This window comes from Corvus kubaryi, unplaced genomic scaffold (assembly GCF_017639235.1).
Source record: "Corvus kubaryi isolate FWS band 111438036 unplaced genomic scaffold, C.kubaryi_AGA036_p1.0 split1-65, whole genome shotgun sequence".
Taxonomy (NCBI): domain Eukaryota; kingdom Metazoa; phylum Chordata; class Aves; order Passeriformes; family Corvidae; genus Corvus; species Corvus kubaryi.
Window position 1 is genome coordinate 1,909,867 of NW_024582080.1, and position 20,063 is coordinate 1,929,929.

The 20,063-nt window shown below is 37.5% G+C and overlaps 1 protein-coding gene across 3 annotated transcripts in view; it reads left to right on the top strand.

Moving 5' to 3' along the window:
* RNASEH2B (ribonuclease H2 subunit B) overlaps positions 1 to 18,881 on the top strand; it is a 44,529-nt gene extending 25,648 nt beyond the window's left edge. For 2 of the 3 annotated variants that reach the window (XM_042014149.1, XM_042014150.1), the window contains exons 6-11: positions 1,218 to 1,282; positions 2,487 to 2,592; positions 5,631 to 5,709; positions 6,447 to 6,489; positions 11,508 to 11,588; positions 13,537 to 14,285. In XM_042014149.1, the coding sequence (XP_041870083.1) occupies positions 1,218 to 1,282; positions 2,487 to 2,592; positions 5,631 to 5,709; positions 6,447 to 6,489; positions 11,508 to 11,588; positions 13,537 to 13,644 (482 nt within the window). In that variant the 3' untranslated portion in view covers positions 13,645 to 14,285. Of the gene's footprint in view, positions 1 to 1,217; positions 1,283 to 2,486; positions 2,593 to 5,630; positions 5,710 to 6,446; positions 6,490 to 11,507; positions 11,589 to 13,536; positions 14,286 to 16,891 lie in introns of those variants that run through there. The other variant, XM_042014151.1, reaches the window with a different exon arrangement.
* Positions 18,882 to 20,063: the final 1,182 nt, after the last annotated feature.

The window sequence follows — 20,063 nt, forward strand, 5'->3', positions numbered from 1 at the left end:
ATACCCCCTGCCATGCATACAGAAAGAGCACATAATAGTTCACTATTTGTGTGCAATTTGAAGGAGCCAAGATAAACTCCAAAGAAGGAAATGCTGAAGGAATCATAAATAATATGTTGTTGTTTGCCAGGGAGAAGGAAAATCCATGAAATGACTGTTGGAATATGACACTGTATCAGTAAATGACATGAAACAGATGTAGGTATTCATGGTAATGGTATAGAGGAGATTAAAACTTATTGAAATACCTGTTAAAGAAAAAGACTGAAGCAGCACGCTCCAAAATCTCCTGTGAAATCTTATTAGGCATCTCATTCCATCTCCCAAATGTAGCTTTCTGCGAGTTAATACTGAATTTTTATACTGAAATTTCCCCGAGCCTTTGTAATTTTCTCTCTTTTGCCTGAGTGTTTTGAACCCACGTATCTCCAGGTAGCTGATCACCTGTGAATAGCAAGTGTTCATGATACCCTCGTTATCGCAGGGGAAGCACTCTCTGAAATTCTTACATCATTGAGTTAATTTGTGTTGCTCCATAAATCATGAGTGAATCATGTACTTCCTCCCACAAGGAGTGTGTTTTGCTATTTTGAATTCCGTATTTTCTTTTAACATTACATTGAATTATGTAAAAGGTGGATAGAAGTAAAAATTCTGCTTTAGTCACTCTGACATGAGAGAGAAGAACTGATAGGGAAAGAGTTTATTGAAGAGGTGGATGGTTTAGTTTCAGTAACCAACTCCCTGTCTTGGCCCCTTACTAGGTGCTGGGATTCAGCACATAGAGATTTAAGATAATATGTTGTTAAAAGAAAAAAAAAAAAAGAAAATTGTGGAACCAACATTTTGTGTTGTGAACTATGTAGTTAAAATCACCTGTCTGGTGACACAGGACAGTGAAGGTGAAGTGAAAGTACAAGGGTTTCAGAAGAGTCTTAGTGAATTCAGGCAGCCCAAGATTACACATAAATAAAATACGTGCTTTGCTGGATTAGGTCCTCATTAAAGAACTGTCATATTGTTCAGACCTGTTCATATCAGCTCAGTCTGTTTATTTTTTTGTTTCCAGTATTTTTGAGACTTACTGCCCTGATATCAAACATGTACAAAACGCAAATTAACTTTTATATTGTATCTACAAGTTAAAAGATTTTAAATATATTGAAAATGGAATCCAAACTAGACACGACTTTTTCCCCTTGCTTGTTTTTTCTCAGAGATTGGCAGTCAGAAATTCCACAAATACAGCCAAGAGAAGACACTGAAGTGGTTAAAGAAAAAGGTATTGTGTTTCTCTTTTGCTTTAAAAATTGCTATATGTTTAAAATGGAAATGCTTATTAGCTCGTCCATATTTGCATTTCAGCCATGTGCGAAGGTTCAAGGTACATGTCCTGTCCAAGAAGGACAGACATCACAGTAAAGTTGCTGCGCTTGGGAATGTGATAAGGTGTTAGAGATATCAAAAGCTTGTTGCATTTCTCTTTTTGATGGGACTGGCCATGAAAGGGATGTGGGTAGGAAGAGGAAGCTGTCAGCTTATTGCTGTAGGCTTTGCATAAGGTGAGGGGCTTGCCTTTTGCTTTGTCCCTTTCCTAGATGGGCTAGAGGAGAGTTTTGATTGTTAGAGCTTTTAAATTCTGCCATGCTTTGAAGCTGGACGGAACTGCCTTGGTTTTGTGCTACAAATGTGTTTCCTGAAGGTTTGGCAGAGTTCACTCAGAATGGTCCTAGTTTGGTTGCTATTATCCTGATCCAATCATGCTGTTCAAGAGGTCTGTACAGTATGCCAGAAGTAAACTAGTGTTAAAGCTAAGCTTGATGGGGTCTTTGTTTTGGTATAAAGAAGGTGAATTTCATTTTACTCATGCACATGTGCCCTTAATATGATGGCACTCTGTAGAAAAAGATGGTATGCATCACATGATGAGAAGGCCTTGTCATTTAAATTAATCAATACAAGCACAAAATCTGGTCCACTTTCCACAGTGATGAGGGATGGGAAATACCTATTTTGCAATGATTACCTGAATATATACATGTGAACAGGTACCTGTTTGTGTTGTTGAAAATACCTGCTTCTGACAGTTCTCTCTCTGTTGGATCCAGCACAGCAGTGCCCTTTAAAGTCCTTAATCTTTGATTTCCACCAGGACTGCCTTTGCCATCTTCCTGAGCTCAGGCGTTCTCTGCGCACGTGTATTTCTCACCTGTATAATCATGATTGTTGGATCTGAGTAGCTCAGCTCATCTTAGGGTGCTGCAAAAGTGGTTCTGTGTTTCCAAGGCAACATGTTCAAAGACATGCTAGTTTCTTTGAGTGTTTTGAGCTCATATGCTAGTCATTTCAAATGTATATTAAATTTCACCACAGTCCATAACTTGAGTGTTTTATATGCTTGAAACAAAATTACAAGAGCTTTGTCACTGCATTAGCATGTGCATAACAATACTGATACAGACATTTCATTCTTTGGTTTTCTGTAGGTTAATCAAACAGTGAAAGCACTTAAAAGCAACAGTATATCAGTAGGTGAAAGGGTGCTTGCAAGTACATTTATCAACAGTAAACAGATCACAGACACTCAGGAAGGTAAGAAAACTAAACATGGTAATGAATTCCATTTTTGTGAAGTCACATAAGTTGAGATAAAACACATGATTAGAAACTAAACTATATTGAAATTGGCCTTTGCAGTAAATTTATTCCTTGTACAGAAAATTCCATGTAAGTTGTGACTGTGTGCTTTGGCTTTTCCATATTCTTTGGTATCTTCATCAGATGACATTGTAATTAACAGTAGGTCTCAGCTGGGGTTCTCTTAACTTCTCCACAGTTCAAGGAGAAAATGTTTTTCTCAGTGAAATATATGCTGAAGTGCTTTGCTGAACTGAGACTGTCTTAAATAATAGGACACATATTTATGAGTTCCCACCCAGTAAGTCTCTCTGTATTAGAATGTGCGTCTTGTTATTATTATTTTTACTGGGATGCATGGAATATTAGCATATTAGCATTCATAGAATTCTTCAAAATGGTGAAGGGGTCTTAGGAAGTCATAATCACAGAGAAAAAGCTCCTGGTCCAAACATTACTTTAGGCAACAAATGCATAGAATACACAAATCTGTAATTATTAAGGGCAAAATTTTAGTAATATGTGTACTAAATTGTAACAATGCTGTTACCAAAAAGTCTGGTGTGATCCTGTTTGCTTCTGTTCACCATTTTGCTGAGGAGGGCAATGTCCTGAATGTTACTGGTACGAAATTTTGTAGAGAAACCTGAAAATGGATTCGGAATAAAATCTTCAAATGTTAATGAAAATTAAGAAAAGTTTAGAGCAAGATGAACCAAAGCAAATTGTTTCTTGTTCCAAAGACATTCAGAAGTCTTCATGCTGTTGAAAATTAAGGAGAAACAAAGCAGCTTGCTGACAAAGTGGAAAATGAGCTACCAAGTACTGATATCAAAGGAAACAACATAAATGAGATTTAAGAGGCAAATAGTTTTATAGAAAGAGATGTAATATACGGTTTTTAAAAAGAGACAAAGTTGCAAAACTTGTGACTTTAACTTCACAGTAGCTTTTAATCTTTTTCCCAACCCCTGTTTTTTTAAAAAAGGGGAAAGTGTCCTGGCAACAACCATCCTGACTGTGCTTAAATACTTTTTCTATGAAATTTGTAATTAAATGTTTCATCTGTAGTGGTTTTTCTCCATCTTTCTCTTTATTTATAGTGACATGGTAATAATAGTCTTTTTAAAAACCTTGGGTTTTCATATATAAGCGAGCAACATTGAAATTGGGAATACTGTGGTTGAAAGCAGGTGAGTTTTGGAGGTAGTCCCACTGTATGTGGCAGGGTGAATGACAGGAAGTCATATGGACATTACTCAACACTTACTTCTAATAAGGCTCATTTTCTTGTCTGATCCTTTCATTGCTGTGACAGTGTAATTTATTTCTGTAGAGAATTGCTTTCATAGGGGTTATTATGAAATTTCAGTACCTTAAAAATAGGTGGGTATATGTAGTTAGCATCTACAAATGTTGTAGGGCAAAATTAGGGCAGGATATAATGAGAGCAAATACGGAAGTTGGGGAGGTTTATCATATGAGACTTGAATATTTCATTCAGAAGACAAAGAAGGGAGGTGTGCAAGTATGCCTGATGTTTGACAAAAGGTTAATAACAAAGCTAGGCTAGGGTGAGAACACAGACTCCCTAGGAGGCAAATAGTGGTATTTTCAAATTCGTAAATGAAGTCAGTGAAGATTGCTTCGAGTCAGAAATGCAAAAGGAATGGATTTTGTATTTAGTATGAAATAATAGCAGTTGACTTAGACTCACCATTCAGTGTCACAATGAAAAGAGTGAAATTATGGGAATATTTTTCTTAAGCAATAAATTGGACATACTAAGTACTGAGGTGAAATTGTCTTGGGTTGCAATTATTTCTTGTTCTCTCCTGAGCCTAAAGTGGGCTTAGAGGGTGCAAATCCATGATGAATTTAGGCCATGAAAGAAGGAGAAGTGCAGATAGGTGATAGCAAGAATTTATTATCAATATAGTTGAAATGCATATGCTGCTGTCAGGTTTTTAATGCTTTCTTCTTCAATGCCAGTTCGCATTGAGCTTTTTAGGTTAAAAAAAGAAAATGGAGAAAAAAAGGGAGAAATTTATCTCTGGCACTAAAGAAATAGTTCTTTGCCAACTTAAGGTTGGTATACCATTTGCTTCTGAACTCTCTTAAGTGTTTGTAGGTATATGAGCAGATAAACTGGCCTATTGGAGTTGGAATTCAGAGGTGAGATTTTAACTTAATGTCTGTCTAGCAAATGCTTCCTGTGCATGGGTGCAGTTACTCCCTGGCAGCCTCAACAAGAGCAAGTTTAAAAAGTCCAGCCCACGATCAGTAAGTGCTTGTGTAGAACGTGACCGGAAAAGATATGGTTTAGGACTTCATGTTATAAAAGGGTCACTTTTTTTCCTCAGTCTCTCAGAAAAACATTTATAGCAGGAGTGCCCTGTACTGAAAACAGCTTCTAGTAGTTCATATTTCCACAGATAATTATCCTGTCTTGCCAGTGATGTTTAGATAGGCCTTGGCATTTTCTATAAAGTACTGAAAATTAAGTACAAGACTTTGAAATAGACTCATTGTCTCATCTAATTGTTTTCAGTTGAAGCCAGAAAATGTTCTTTAGTACTGAATCCCTTGCCAAATAATTGTGAGATCCAGATGCTTTAAAATTAATGATTGCATGTTCTGTTGAGTCAGCTTTTTACTTTTGCAGGTTTTTAAAATTTAATTTCTTTGGAAAAATACATGATATCTAGTACTCTCAGAAAGTGAACAGCTTTTGTAAAGTACATGCAGCAGATATTAATAACATGTGCTGACAAAGTGAGTGTAGTAAGTCTTCACTTTTTAAATAAACCTACAAGTGTCATATAACATAAACTACTCAACACAGAGAAGCATCACAGTGTATCCATTAGAAGTCTGTTACTATTGATTCAACCTTATGCTTCATGGTAGCACATGCAACATGGCTAAAGCAACATGACTATGTAACATGAACGTTCTTTTTCTTCTTCCCGCTCCCTGACCTCTTCCTGAAGACTATGTACGGTATGCCCATGGGTTAATATCAGAGTATATTCCTGAAGATCTGAGTAAGGAGTTGTTAAAATACTTGGGGTAAGTATTGTTCCAGCTAGCTTATAGCTATACATGTCATGCATTAATGTCCATTCAGTCATTTCTGTTGAATACTGAGATTTGTTCATCAAGGTTGCAGTGAATGACGCAATGAGATTATATTTGCGACACTTCAAATGTGATTTTTTCAAATGTAGATTATGTCTTTCTGGTTTTCCTATGGTGTTAAGGACTGTGAGCTGGGGGAGATGTAATATTAAAGTCAGATATGTCTGTTATCACTGTTGCATGATGAAACCCTGAGTGATATATCCTCTTTTAAAGCAAGTGGGAAGAAAATCCAAAAAACTAGTTTGTCCAGAATTGTCAAGCACAAACAGCAGAGCCAGGAGTAGAGTCCTCATCCCCAGTCCTCTTTCTTTTCCCCTACTCACTCAGTGCTGCTTGGGTTTGACTTTACTTATCTAACCTGTGTTAGTTTATATTTAAATCTGGAAGGTAAGCCAACATCCTCATCCTGGTGTTCCCTGCCAGCAGCAGACTTGGCTTGGAGCATCACTGGGACTCTGCACCTCCTTATCAGTTCAGTTCTGTTCAAAGGCTTCTGTTATAGTGGCCTTTGGAAAAGTTGAAGCCCCATAGCTGAACAGATTCATAAATCAGAAATACAGAGTCCATGAGCTGCTTTTTTTTGCGAGTGCTTGCCACATGTGAACAGCTGATAACCATGCAATTAATCTGTCTTAATTTATAATTTAAAATCTTTTGTTCTGCAGCCTCACAGAACTTAGAAGCCCAGCACCAGAGCCACCACTGAAGGTAGGAGAACATTAAGATATTGATAGATACATTGTGTTGTAAGTTAATTTTTCTGAATTATTATTGAAATTGGACCAGACCAAGCACTGGGTACAATAAGTAAGGTGGCCTTGTGAAAAGCCAGTCTAAAACAACACAAGAAATTTAGCAGGTAACTCATATTTTTTAATAAGGAATATTTTGGTTGGTTTTCCTTTTCAAAAAAGGGGAGGGCAAGAGAGAGGCATATTTTATGGGTTTGGTCAACAGTCTTTTCATACATGTTTTGCTTATTTAGTTTTATTGAGGTTGATGGGACAATATGACCTCATAGGTTTTCTTTCATATATAATTTATGAGGACCCTGAAAGGGACCTCCTGGGTCATGGATTCCCAGACAACCATGTTGGATAATCTCTCATACACTGACCATTCTTCACTGTAAGTCTCATTAGGATTTTTTTATTTCCATTACTTCTCCTGGAAGAGTGTTTTATAACCTCATTCCTCTGATGCTCAGAAACCTTTCTGTAAATTCTACCTTGAATTTATTCATGGCCAATTTATTCCCCTGCCCTTTTGTGCTAACTTTATCATTGTTTTTTCAAATTGAAATGGCTCTTTTCTCTTTTCTCCCTAACATTAGTTCTTTCAATGTGTAAAGGGAAAACATATATGCTTTGCGTTTTCATTTTGAGAAGCCAACTTGGTTGAGTAAGATGGGTTCTCCATTCCCTCATTCTAGAAACATTTCTTTACACCTATTCCAAGTTGAATTCAATTGTTTCAAAGCAGGTGACCAGAAAAGTGTGTAATTATTTCTGATAAAACCTTTACTCATACAATATGATGGCATTCTTCCCTTCTTGTCTTAACTGGAAATACTTTGTCCCATTACAGACTAGAATCCCAATTGCCTCTCTTGATGTGTGATGTACCAGATAGCTCTCTGTCATGCTGTGAATAGTTAAGACACACAGTTGGGGTTTTTTTTTCCCACTGCAGTTTTTAGTTGATCAGCTCTCAGATTTACAAGAAATTCATGCAGTCAGTTGCTGTGTACATGACCTTTTACTTCTTCTTTACATTTAATCTGGTTTTAATATTTCCAGTCTTGAAGGTTCCCTGGCTTTTTTTCACAGTGTTAAAAAGTGTTTAGGTATTCATAATGCTACTCAGTGGTGTACATTCAGCAAATGTTAGCATTCTATTATTATCTTCAATTAGCAATTAACTAGTAAATTCCATCTGATCCAATCCCTTTCTGCATTATTTGCCTTTGTTTCCCTTTTTCCCAGTTTCTCACCTACCTTAAAATACTTATGCAGTATTTGTTTTCTGTAATTTCAGCTGCTTAAGTGGCACCATGTCAAGTCCTCTGGCAGTCCTTCACATTCTGTCACCAGAAGATGTGTTATATTTGAGAAAATAAAGAGAAGTTAGTGGGCATTACCTGTGTTTAGTTTTCAGGCTGAGACAGGCTGAGAGAGTTGGGATTGTTCAGCCTGGAGAAGGCTCCAGGAAGACCGGTATCTAAAGGGGGCTACAGGAGAGCTGGCGAGAAGCTTTTTACGAGGGCATGTAGTGACAGGACAAGGGACAATGGCCTTAAGCTGAAAGAGAGGGTAGGTTTAAATTAGATGTGAGGGTGGTGAGGCACTGAACAGGTTGACCAGAGATGTTGTGAACTCCCCATCGCTGGGAGCATTCAAGGCCGGGTGAATGGACGGGGCTCTGAGCCACCTGGTCTAGTGGAAGATATTCCTGCCCATGGCAGGAGGGTTGGAACTACATGATCTTTAAGGTCCCTTTGAACCCGAATCACGCTATGATTCTGTGTTTCATTTACTCTTTAATTATTCTTCCTTCTTTCACTTTTTTTCCCACCCTGTTCTCCTGAGTCCTACTATGACTTTTTCTTCCTTCTTACATTAGAGATGGGTCCTTGGCTATTCTGCACTAATATGGTCCCTGCCTGATAGAACATATGCCAGGTTCTGCCTCTCATCTTGTGATTTCTGATGAGGTCTTCCAGCTGGGTCAGCATATTGAGTTTTACTTCTATCTTGAATAGAGTGATTTTTGTCCTCTCTTCTGCCCCTGTGCTTAACTTCTTCATTTTTATTGAAAATGATTTACGGAGGCAAAGGAGTTCATCCATTTTGGGTCCACACATAGGTTAACTTTAATATCTATCCAATCCTTACAGTATAGCAGCTTCACTTTCTCTTTTTTAAATTCCCTTTTTGCCTCTGTGGCTAAACAACCTTGTACTGTTTGTTTTAATTTCCTTTCCAAGGTCTTAACTCAGCTTGACTTTTTGGCAGCTCTTACTTAATCCCAGTATTACCTGACTCCTAAACTGATCTTTTTTTTTAATATCTATTTTTCCCCCAGTCTTTTTTTTTCCCCATCCATTGCAGAATTCTGCTTACACATAGTGTCAGTTGGATTTTTTTGGGGGATGGGGGTGGGTGGTGGAATATGCGTGCATCTGTGTGAGCCAGGAGCCGCATTTATAGCACTTAGTCTGAGAAGCTTTTCCTCCAAGATTTTTCACCCTGTTTGAAGTAAAGGATCCAAAATCACTTCTTCTGTCTTTTACCTTCCAAGCATCTTCCTCACACATCAAGTCCCTTTGCTTTGCCTTAGACAAGTAAGGCATGTGGTTTGCAAAGTTTGCCCCCCTAGAACCAATAACCCCTCTTTCGATTATCCTTTCCATTTAATTTAAACTGAGGCACCGTATGTCTACTGAAAGGAGATTACGTACCACACTGGCCTTTCCTGCAATGTCCCTGCTACTTACCGAAACAAAGTCTAAAATAACCTCCTTTCTGGCTGATTCACTGACTGTTCTGTTTAGCAGCATGTCAGCTAGCACATAGAGGAATAATTGAGCCCTACTGTTATTAATAGCATTTGTTCTCCAATGGATATCCACAGATATGTTATTTCCATGTGGCTGGACAGTTGTTCTGGCTGGAGAGTTACTTGGCCCTTTGATTCAGTTAAGAATTATCTTTATGCATTGTAAGAAATATTAAGCACACATCAGGAGCCAACTGATAGTCATTAGCTATATAGCCATGTTAAAACAACTGTATTAAACTGCATGTGATGTACATTCCATATTGTGTACGAATAGCTTTTATACAGTTGGGATAGTTCTGAGAATCTATTTTTAAAAACAGTTTTATTTCAGCAGTTTGGTTACAGAGGAAATGAGGCCTAGAACTGTTCAGTTGTTGGGCAGTGAGATCTTGCTGAGGATCTGATTAATTTCTAGAGCACTGACCAGGGTGTGTATGATGTTTCTGTATTTAAGTCTTTGCAACTATAGAGATTAAAACATTCCTTTATTTCACAATCTCAGAGGAGCAAGGTAGGCTTATACACGGAAACTTCTAGTCTCCTTCAGGCCATTTTTAATCACTTGTGTTGACATTTCTCTTCATGAGGGCAAGGTGTATTAACAGACATAATATATGGTTATTGCAAATAAGAAGGTTCTGGCATGTATTTCCTATTTCGGAAAAGTAATTGCATGTTTGGAAATTATGTTAAACTCTGAAGGGAGGAGAGATGTAGAAACTTCAGTGATTAGCAGAAAAACAACTACACATTCTTTTCTTGAACAAGAGCAAACTGGGTATGGCCTGGACTTTGTGACTTGATGATTAAATCAAAATTGCATGTTCTTTGTATTAATTGTAAGCCATTGATCTTGTGTTGTAATCATCGCACTGTCCGGTTTGTCAGCACAGGGAGTCCGGCCATTGGCAGATGATGAGAGACATTTACAAAGAGTATGTAGGCTTTGCTACAACTAAACAGCAAATGTTTTGCTGAAATGCAAACATTTTTGTTGTAAGTTTTAAAAACTTGTTTATCAGACTCCAAAAAGAGAAGAAAAGTAATTTTTCATTAGATTGTCATTTGAAAATGTAATCACAGCACAGTAAACAGCCTCCTAAAGAGGCTGATCCAGATTCCATTGAAATCAAAAGAAAAGGCTGCAGTTGGATGTGGTTCCAAGAGCTGAGAAATCTAAGCTGCAGACCTGGCTTGTGTGCCAAAGAGAGAGAGGGAGCGGGAGAGAGAGAGATATCACAAGCACCATAAACAAAATGAATAAAACAGGATCTTAAAATGTGTGGTACCATCCAAGTTGCTTGCAAAATCACTCTCCTTGGCACAAAAGCTGGGAAGGCCACAGTCTAGATTTCATAGGATATTAAGGACAGGGTAGTAATATCAGATATATAATAATAATAAAAATACAGTGTTGTAAAATACTACATACTTTTTTTTTCACTTTTGGAAACATACCAGAAAGTTTTCACCTTTAAACTAAACACATGCTCACAGTTTATGGAAAGAAATATTCATTTTTACGGCCTGATCATATGAAGTGCCGAGAACTGTTCACTTGTATTATTTCTGAAGTTAGAAGGCACACAGCACATGCAGAATCAAACTTCTTAATATACTGTTGGATTCAAGTGATGAATCAAGTCAGTGGAGCTATGGCAGTGTTTCACTGTTGCCAGCTTGTAGAAGCTAATTAATTCTAAAGGCTGTGAACAAACAGACAACAGAGTGGATGATGATCCACTTGTGTTGGCAGATAGCTACAACACTGGAATTGCTGCGCAGGTCCATGAGATCATGAGCACCACAGCTCCTTGACTGTTAGGCACTAACTTCCAACAGCTGCTCCAGAAAGTTCTCTAAATAGACTGATACCAAAGTCCCAATCATGGCTGATTTCTAACAGTCATTCTTCAGAAGGCTGGGAAGAAAATGCTTCCCATGACACTGAATGGTCTCTTCTGAATGCTGTAAAGATGGTAAATATTCACATGTAAAGAAGACGACTGCAGACAGAAATCTTCCACTCTTGCTGCTGATTCTTCAGTTGACTGCCAGTCCTGTTTTGGTGCTATGGTTACGTTTTAAAGCCAAAGCTTTGAACTTCCATGTGTGTACATCATAAAAGTGGTTGACAGAGCAACTTCCTCACTCTAACATTTCAGAAAAGGAAATGGTCAGATGTCCCTGTGGAACCAGAAGAAGACTATACTAAATTTAACAGTGACAATCTGAAAACCAAAAAGGTAAGCAAGTCTTGCATTCATACACGTTTTGCGAAAGCGTAGATTAATAGCAACTATTAGCACAGAGTGCTTAACTTTCCCCTTCAAAACACATCACAAAACTAAATACAAAATCGTCTGACGTCTGTAGTTATATCTCTTTGAACTTTTCATTCAGATTTAATATGACTTTGACAATTTTAATTTCCTATTCTTAACTGTTTTGTGCTATTTCTGCTGGGCTATATTTGACCAGTGAACATTCCAGTGAGCCTCGCAGACTCAGACACATGTGTTAAGGTGCTCAGCTAATGTTTGTAAAGCTCTTTGAGATCTTTAAATGAGAAATCCTATGGCTTAGTGATAGCAACTGTTAAATTTCAGTTACTTGAAAAAGAAACGAGGATGGCAGCATTTACTTAAATTCCAAGGGATGCTAGGACATGCTTTATTTTTACCTAGAAATATTGCTTGTGCACTTACTTATGTCAACTTAATGAAGTTAAATCAACACAGAACTTACTGATTGCCAGCTCCAACGCATGTTTGGAGGCCAGTCCAAATCTGAGTCCAGCAGTGCCTGCCACTGTACTATTCCTGGGAGAGCAACAGAGATGTGAAAAGAAATAGATCCTCTCTGTGTGTGCCAAAGCTGTGAGGCTTGTACTGGCTTATTTCTCTGAACATTGAAAGAAAATGAATCTTCCTCCAATCCGTGGGGAACCGAAAAGGCCCGCTGTGCTGGTCTTGTGACCTTCAGTCTAATGCTGACTACTCGTTATCCCTTTGCAAAGAGAAGCAGCTGGTGACAGATGCATTCCTTCCTCCCCCCAAAACCCCAGATTTTTTTGTACTCAGTGCACATTCTAGTTTTGAAGTAAGAGGATTGCCCCCTAAGTGAAGGTGATAAATAGTTTAAAATATGCATGTTTCCCCCACTCCACATTATATACTATAGCTTTTGAACTTAGCATAAGGATAGAAATAAACTGAAGAGAGATAATTCATTTTAACATTAAATATGATTTACTTCTGAAATAATGAAGCACATTGATGAGAGAATATGGGAAAGAAAAGATAGCCCTTGGACTCTGTACAGTATACTACTCTTTTTAAAATCCTTTGGCAGTGGTTTTGTTTGTAGAGTAACACAGATAATCATACTGTTGTTGTCTATCTCCATCCTATCCATTACCATCTAGCTGATCCCAAGTACTGTTATTGTGAAGTCCTGCAGACTGAGGATTATCATAAAGAAAGGTCAATGCAAAGTCTTCTTAATAGGGAAACCAGCTAGAGATTTAAAATGTAACGCTTTAAAATACAAGAAAGAAAAGAGATCGGCTCTATAAAATGTGGTTCATAAAATGTGTTTTAGGTGTAGGAGTCTGGGAAGTTGTCCCAGTGGCCTCAAAAGTGCTTTGCAAATGTTAGTTACCTTCTTCATTCCTTGTTCTTCCATCTCTTTTCCCTTGATTTCACTGTGCATAGAGTCTTTGATAGTAAATCAGTGTGAATTATTCATCATCTGTAATGCAAGTCTGTAATTCAGCCTGCTGACAGCATAATCATGAGATTGAGTCGGAGGGTACAGAATGCATCTGCTCTGTTGTATGCATTATTCCTCTTAATGTACACTCAGGGATTATCCCAAAGTAAACGTTTGATTTGGGATACCTCATTGTGCAGAAAGGAAAGATGTTTCACGTCCATGTCCTTGTAGTTGGTTTTCTGTCTTTGTCTAAGGTGAAGTAATTCACAACAAGTATTCTTCAGTTTGAATAATCTCAAATTTGTTCTTTAACGATTTTGTCCTACAATTCAAAGCCTGCATAGCATTATCTTTATGGCTGTATACTAAAAACTCAATTCAACTTAGTGCTTGACTTCTGTATTTAGGAGGTTGTAGCATCTGTTTCCCCCCTATGGAGATGCTGTTTAATTGTTCTGTTTATCATTTCACTCACAGGCAAACACCAAGATGTCTGCAGCACAGAAGGCTCTGGCCAAAGTTGATAAGAGTGGAATGAAATCCATTTCTGCTTTCTTCAGCTCCAAACCTAAAACATCAAAATAAAAACTTGTTCTTGGAAGAATTTTATACAGTGGTTATTTTTATGTTAAGCTAAAGATGCCTCCTGGAGTTTTTTGTTAGTATAGTGTATGCAGGGCACGTCTGGGTACATGGTGGAGTGTGATGGAGAGGTCTGTGAGCTGGCAGGGCACAGAGCTGTTGAGCCTTAGTGGGACAAGGCAGCACCATGATATCAGATATTCCATCCTGGACTGGGAAGATGGCCCAGCTGCAATAACATGGTGTGGTGAGCTGAGAAGTAAGGCTTAGCAGGGTACCATACTGTGCTGCTGCTCCTTCTAGAGCAAGCCTAGTCAAGCTGACCAGAGTTTTCTCCATTACACTTTATTCTGGGCTGAAAATGTGCCCACCTTTGGTGATTTTTTTTTTTTAATTGATAAGGAACATTATTTTTTAGACTTTCTGAAGTTTTTTACCCAGTATTACACCAGAGTAGGATGGCATCATTGCATTTTTATTTTGACCCAAGTATTAAGTGCTGATGTAAGCGTTGTCATTGGCGGCATTTTATCGAGGCAAAGATACAGTCTGTATTGGGATTTGTGTTGTTTTCAATATGCTGGAAACCAGTGGCAGTGAATGTCAATGTACATGTAATGCAATAAAGTGCTTTGTGTAACAAACTTGTGCTTGCTGTGTTTACTGTATGCTTCAAGAGTTAGGTTGGGTTTCAGCACATTTTTAAGCGGTTTTGGTATTTTCCTATTAATAAATTTTAATCCTTAAAGAGTTATGGCATCTCCTTGGCTTTTGTGATAAATCTCTTAGCACACAGCAATAGAGGGGCATTTTTATGTTTAGTTCCAAGGTCAAGAGGTCCTTATGAAAATAATCGGGAAAATTTGATTTAAAGGCAAAAATGGGCGGGAGATTTTTTAAGAAGCCTGTTTGGAGTTGGCTTCAAAAGCTAAAGTATGAGTGTCTTATCAGATAAGGTTTAGTTTTATAAAGTTTTGCACAAGGTAGGACTGTTACTTAAAATGCACTACCCACTCTTTCCTGTGTTCTTTCATCATTAGAGTATTCCTGTGTATTTAGAGGGATTGCTGATGTTGCAGCTTCCCTGAATCACAGAACTGAAAAAGAGATGGAGTCACTGGGATCATTTGTACATATCTAGCCAGTTCTGCACAATACTCGGTGTCATCCACCAGTTGTACTGAGTCATTACTATGGATCAACTACAATGTGTGTTTTTGGAAGACTTAAAACACGTCATTCTTTGCTACTTCAGCTCAGTAGAGAATCTGCTTGTATCCCTTGATAATGTGAGTTTCAGAGAAATTAGGAAATCCCCCTGTTTGAGTTGTTACTATGTCATTTTTGCACTTCAGACTTACTTGCTGCCATTTACAACCCTTGGATTACAATGATGTCTGTTAGGTTAAAAAGCTCTGTGGCACTCTCTTCCAACCAGAAATGAAAGAGAAGCCTTGCCATGTGTTCTGTGCATTTTTGTAGTTGTTGTTGGGCTTTGTATGCCTTTCAAACTGGTAGTTTTTACAAAGTGTCAGATGTAGTTTGTAAATCCAGAGAGTCAGCATGGTTGGGATTCCAGATAGAGTAAAATACTTGGAAATTGATAGAATTATTATCTCTGATAATAAGTAGTGTTTGGTGAGCCCAGAATGAGCAATTCTGGTTATGAACTGGAAGGGTTAAATTTTGGAAAACATTCAACCTCCCAAACTCATGTGAATAGAAGGGATGTAGAAGTAATGGCAACTTTTGAAAAACACCTGTCAAAAATGCAGGATAATGCTACGGGAAAAAAAGGAAAAAGAACAGGCACATTCTGTCATGTTAATGGAGAAGCTCTGTGCAGTAAGCAACAAGTTAGGGAGTGTTTTGATGGAAAAAAGGAGTTCTGTATCTGTTAATGAAAAGCCAGCTCTGAGCACTAGAAGATGCTGAGAAAGCAGACAAGCATGGGAGGGGTGTTTGTTGGAAAACCAAGAATGGGAGAGAATTATGTTAGAAATAGGAACTATGAAGCAGAACAGATACATGGTAGAAGCTCTTCTGGATATTTAAATATGCTAGTTTTAGGGGTTTGGGTTTTAACAGTTCAAAAGTTTAGTGAAATACATTTTGCAAATGCACCTTTCCATTGACTGAACTGTTCAAGAACCTTCTACAAAAAAGTCCCAGTTACTCTGTTCAGAATTTGGGACAGACAGAACAAATCTGGTAGAGATGAGAGTCCTTTGTGCTGACTTCTGAGCTGGGGTACCAGGTTTTTTCTTGCTCTATACATGACTTTCACATCTGCTGCTGTGCTCAAGGACTAAGTCTAGAGTTCTTCCTCTGTGCAAGGATGCATTGTGCTTTAGTGCCACATCTCTACTTCAGCTGTCAGCTATGTCGTAACTTACCACAATAGTAATTTTATTAGTGACTGTGTTTTTGGTTGAGCAGGAATTTGTGCGTGACAAAAAAAACAAGCCATTTCCAAAAACCATTAGAGCTTTCACGTGAAAACAAAAACTCTTCTCCCTTTAGGAAAGCATGAAATACATTTAGTAACTTTGAAACTTCCTCGACATGTAGCTGTGAGAAGTTATGAAGAGCATATGGTGCCAAGTGCATAAAACAATATTTCCTACCACAATAAGGATTTAAATATAGTTACTCTGCCTGGCCAGCAGTAGCAGTAGGTCGTTACGAAGTGCTGCTTTGCTATTTCTTCCTTGGTTAGCATAATATGGAGCAATATGCCAGCAGTATTATAGAAATGTGGTCTTACTTTATTTCTTTTTCTGGGTTAGCATGACTTCTCTACATGTTCATGTAAATATCTGATGAGATGTGATGCTTTCATAGTTGTTTATTTGGGATTAAACAACTCTTACATTTTCACTTTTTTAGATTTGCATAGCAAATGGATTGACATCAGTGTTCATGGAAAACATGAAAATACAAGCACTGACTTGGGGACATGTAAGGGTCAAACTGGAGCATAATTTTCAGTCTTAAGTAATAAAACCTAGTTCTAAAAACCTAGTTCTATTTGTAGAAGTGACAGTTGGTGATTTGAATATTTTCAGTGGAAAAGGTGGCATAGCTGGCAGAACTTGCATTCAGATCTGAAATCTGGAAGGATTCAGTGTGCTTGTTTTCAGGTGTTCAGTTGCATCTGACGTGATGTTTATTGGAGCAAAATTAAATGCATGGATGGTTATTTGAATAAAGAAATGTTTTTGACTAGGGTTTTCTCTTTCCTTTGTAGATGCCTGAGAAAAGACATGCAAAGAAGAAATGAAAGGAGCATAAGGAGACTCACTAATATTATTTTAACTTGCCATAATCACAAAGCTGCTTTTGAAGGCTTTTTTTACGCACTTTCTGAAAAATAAATGTTTGACATTGGACATGCCTTGTTCCAAGAAAAAGCAAATCTCAGCAGATTAGCATTGTTAAATACGCGGTGTGTTAAACATACACTGCTTCAAATTTTATAGCTTACACTCGATTGGTCTATCGGGCCCTTCCAGGAAAGCACTTACGAGCATGCCTAATGTTAAGCACATGAGCAGGGATCCTAAAGTCAGCCGTGTTGTTCGTGTGGGTAAGTGCTTTGCTGGATCGGCGCCTGAAGTCCTGTTAGGTGCTGAGCATCCTGATCCATATCCAGCAAAGCACTTACGTCCATGCTTATCTTGAAGTGGAAGAGCCAGTCTAATATTTGTGCATTAGTGTTCACCATAAAATCTCTCTTGGCACTATGACTCACATGCTTAAAATTAAGCACCTGCCTAAGTATTTTGCAAGGTCAGACCAACTACGTCCTTGAGCAAGTCTTAAATACTTGATTTTCTAGGAATTTTTTTTTTGGTACTCATTTTTTTAATAGAATATACGCTTTTAGTGACCGTAATTACGTTTTAGAATCTGTATAGCAAAATATGTTTGTATAGAAAATATGTTGTATGTAATTTTCTTCTTTCTTTTTCAAAATCTATCCAAATTCAGAAAAGTGGCCTTTTTGGACTAGGAGTCCAATGTTAAGACATAAAATCAGCCAAAATGAAAAAACCCCCTATGTTAACTCTTTTTAGGACATTTGCATTTTTTTAAATAATTTCACTGAGTTTCATTTACATGATTTTGTCCAATGCTGACCTGTTATACAGAAGGTGTCACCTAGCCTGGGTTGTGTGGACAGTCTGACTCTTAAGTACTAAAGCATTGGGTAGGTTGTGTGTTCAGAAGCGCAGATGGAGAAGCTGTATTTTTTATTTTACTTCTTTTATTCTAGGGAATTGAAACCTTAACAAACATGTATAAAATAACATGTACATTTTGTGTTAAGAACTAAACCAAAACCTATGTAATCCTTCAGGTTAAAAAAAAAAAAAAGATTTAATTATCCTTTTTTTATTAATGTAAGTGACACTTTCTGTGGAGTGAACTTCAACCAAAATGTCAGCCTGAGTCTACATAAAACATGCAGTAAGTGGATGTTAATGAGATCCTGAAGTGATTTCTGTCAGATGCAGTCTGATGTTCTTAACTTAAATACCTGTATATCAAACTACTAATAATATCTAACTCTTTGCTAGAAAACTTTTTAAAATTAATAATTGATAGGATTTTGAACAGAATGAATGTTTACTTCTGTGAATTCCAACTGTCACCCCTGTTCACAGACGCCTACAGCAAATGACCAAAATGTTCGGTAAAGCTTGAATGTATTTGAAGCATCCTAGGTAAAAAGTAAACAAATATTTTACATCAACTCTGGCAAATTTTGCTAACTTTGAGTAAAGAAAAGCTCGAAGAAGACTTTATCATGACCTTTCTGAAAACTAAATTCTAAGGCAAGAGGCAATAGCCTATTCAACTTTCTTTTCAACTGATTCTGTTCAACTGTTTCCAAATATGAAAAACCTGAACTGTTAACTATTTAGAAATCATATGTGAAAGAAAATGTAATCTGAATGCCTATTTCAGGAATTTGCACTGAATTATTTTTGTTAGTCTGGTTAGCAATGTGTACTTTCCCTTTTTAAGGAAAAAAGTATTTATTTTAACATAATTTTTAGGAATACTGCAAGAATATTATATGGGTCCAAAATGAAATTTCTATTTTTCTAGCTTACATTAAAAAATGCTTGATGTATGAATTAAGATGATATATTTCAGTATGTGGTTCCATATTTTTGTAAGATTTTATTTTTAATTCATGTACAAGAAAGAAATAAATTCCTTTGGAGTAATTTGTTTATTATTTCTTCACCAGCATCACAGAGAAATGCAAAGAAAAATGTGGTGCAGTCCAGCTACTGATGCTGTTACCCTCCACAGGGTAGTCAGTAATTCTTGGACTGAGCTGAAGGAAATAATGAATCCTGATATAAATATGAATCTAAAAGTTCATTAAGACAGATTCAGTGATGCAATTAGGCTAATCCCTGAGGACCTTACTGTACAGATGTTCTAAAGAGAACCCATCTCTGTGTACATTCAGTTGTTGGCCTACGTACTCTGGATATTTTCATTTTCGTGAATGTGGTGGTGAATCCCTGAGCAATGGTGGGATGAGGAGAGTGAGGGTGAAGAAAATGATGTGATACTTCTGTAACTTTTTACATATTTCACACTCTTCGCCATCACATATGTGATACATAGGTGCTCTGTAACAGACTTACAGAGAACTGATAAACAATTATTTTCCATGGTTTTTATGGCAGACAGTTAATCAAACACAGCGGGAAAGCTGTTCCTCTGCCAAAACATTATCCTGGTATCACCCTGATACTCTAAGTGCTGACACGAGGCTTCAAGGCTGTTAGGAGAGTTACAGCCATTTCATTTATAAAATCAAGACAACAAGGGGCAAAGCAAAGGTGGTGGGTATTTTATTTGGCTGTCAAGTTGGTTTATTGGTATTAATGAAAACCAAACAAGAAAAGAAGTAAGGTTTGTACCATTTCATATACCCATCACTCACCAGCGCTTACCCAAAGAAAGAGAAGTGCAAACGACAAAGCAATAGGGCAGTGTCTACTTAAATATGAAGTAGCATTTACACTTCTTAGTTCAATGAAGTCATCTCGCGCAGCATTGCAAAGACTAAGGAAAAGAGCACATTGCTTTACTTTCTTAAAGATCTTCTATAGCCCAGGTGTCTCCAGCTGAGCTCTCTAGTACCCCCTCTCTGCACAACTGTCATCTTTTAGGGTCTGTCTTTTTAGGCACTGCAAATTGCGCTAATTTTTCCAAAGCTCCCTTTTAAAATGCATTGCATACCCTGAGATAGTTGCAAAGCAAGCAATACTGTGTCAGGTATAACACTACCCCAGTGAGGCTCATCAGTTTTTAAAAGGGGAAAGTAATAGAAAGGTGAAAACTTCTGCTTTAAAATTTGGGTTCTGATTTAGGGTTATGGTCATTGTTTT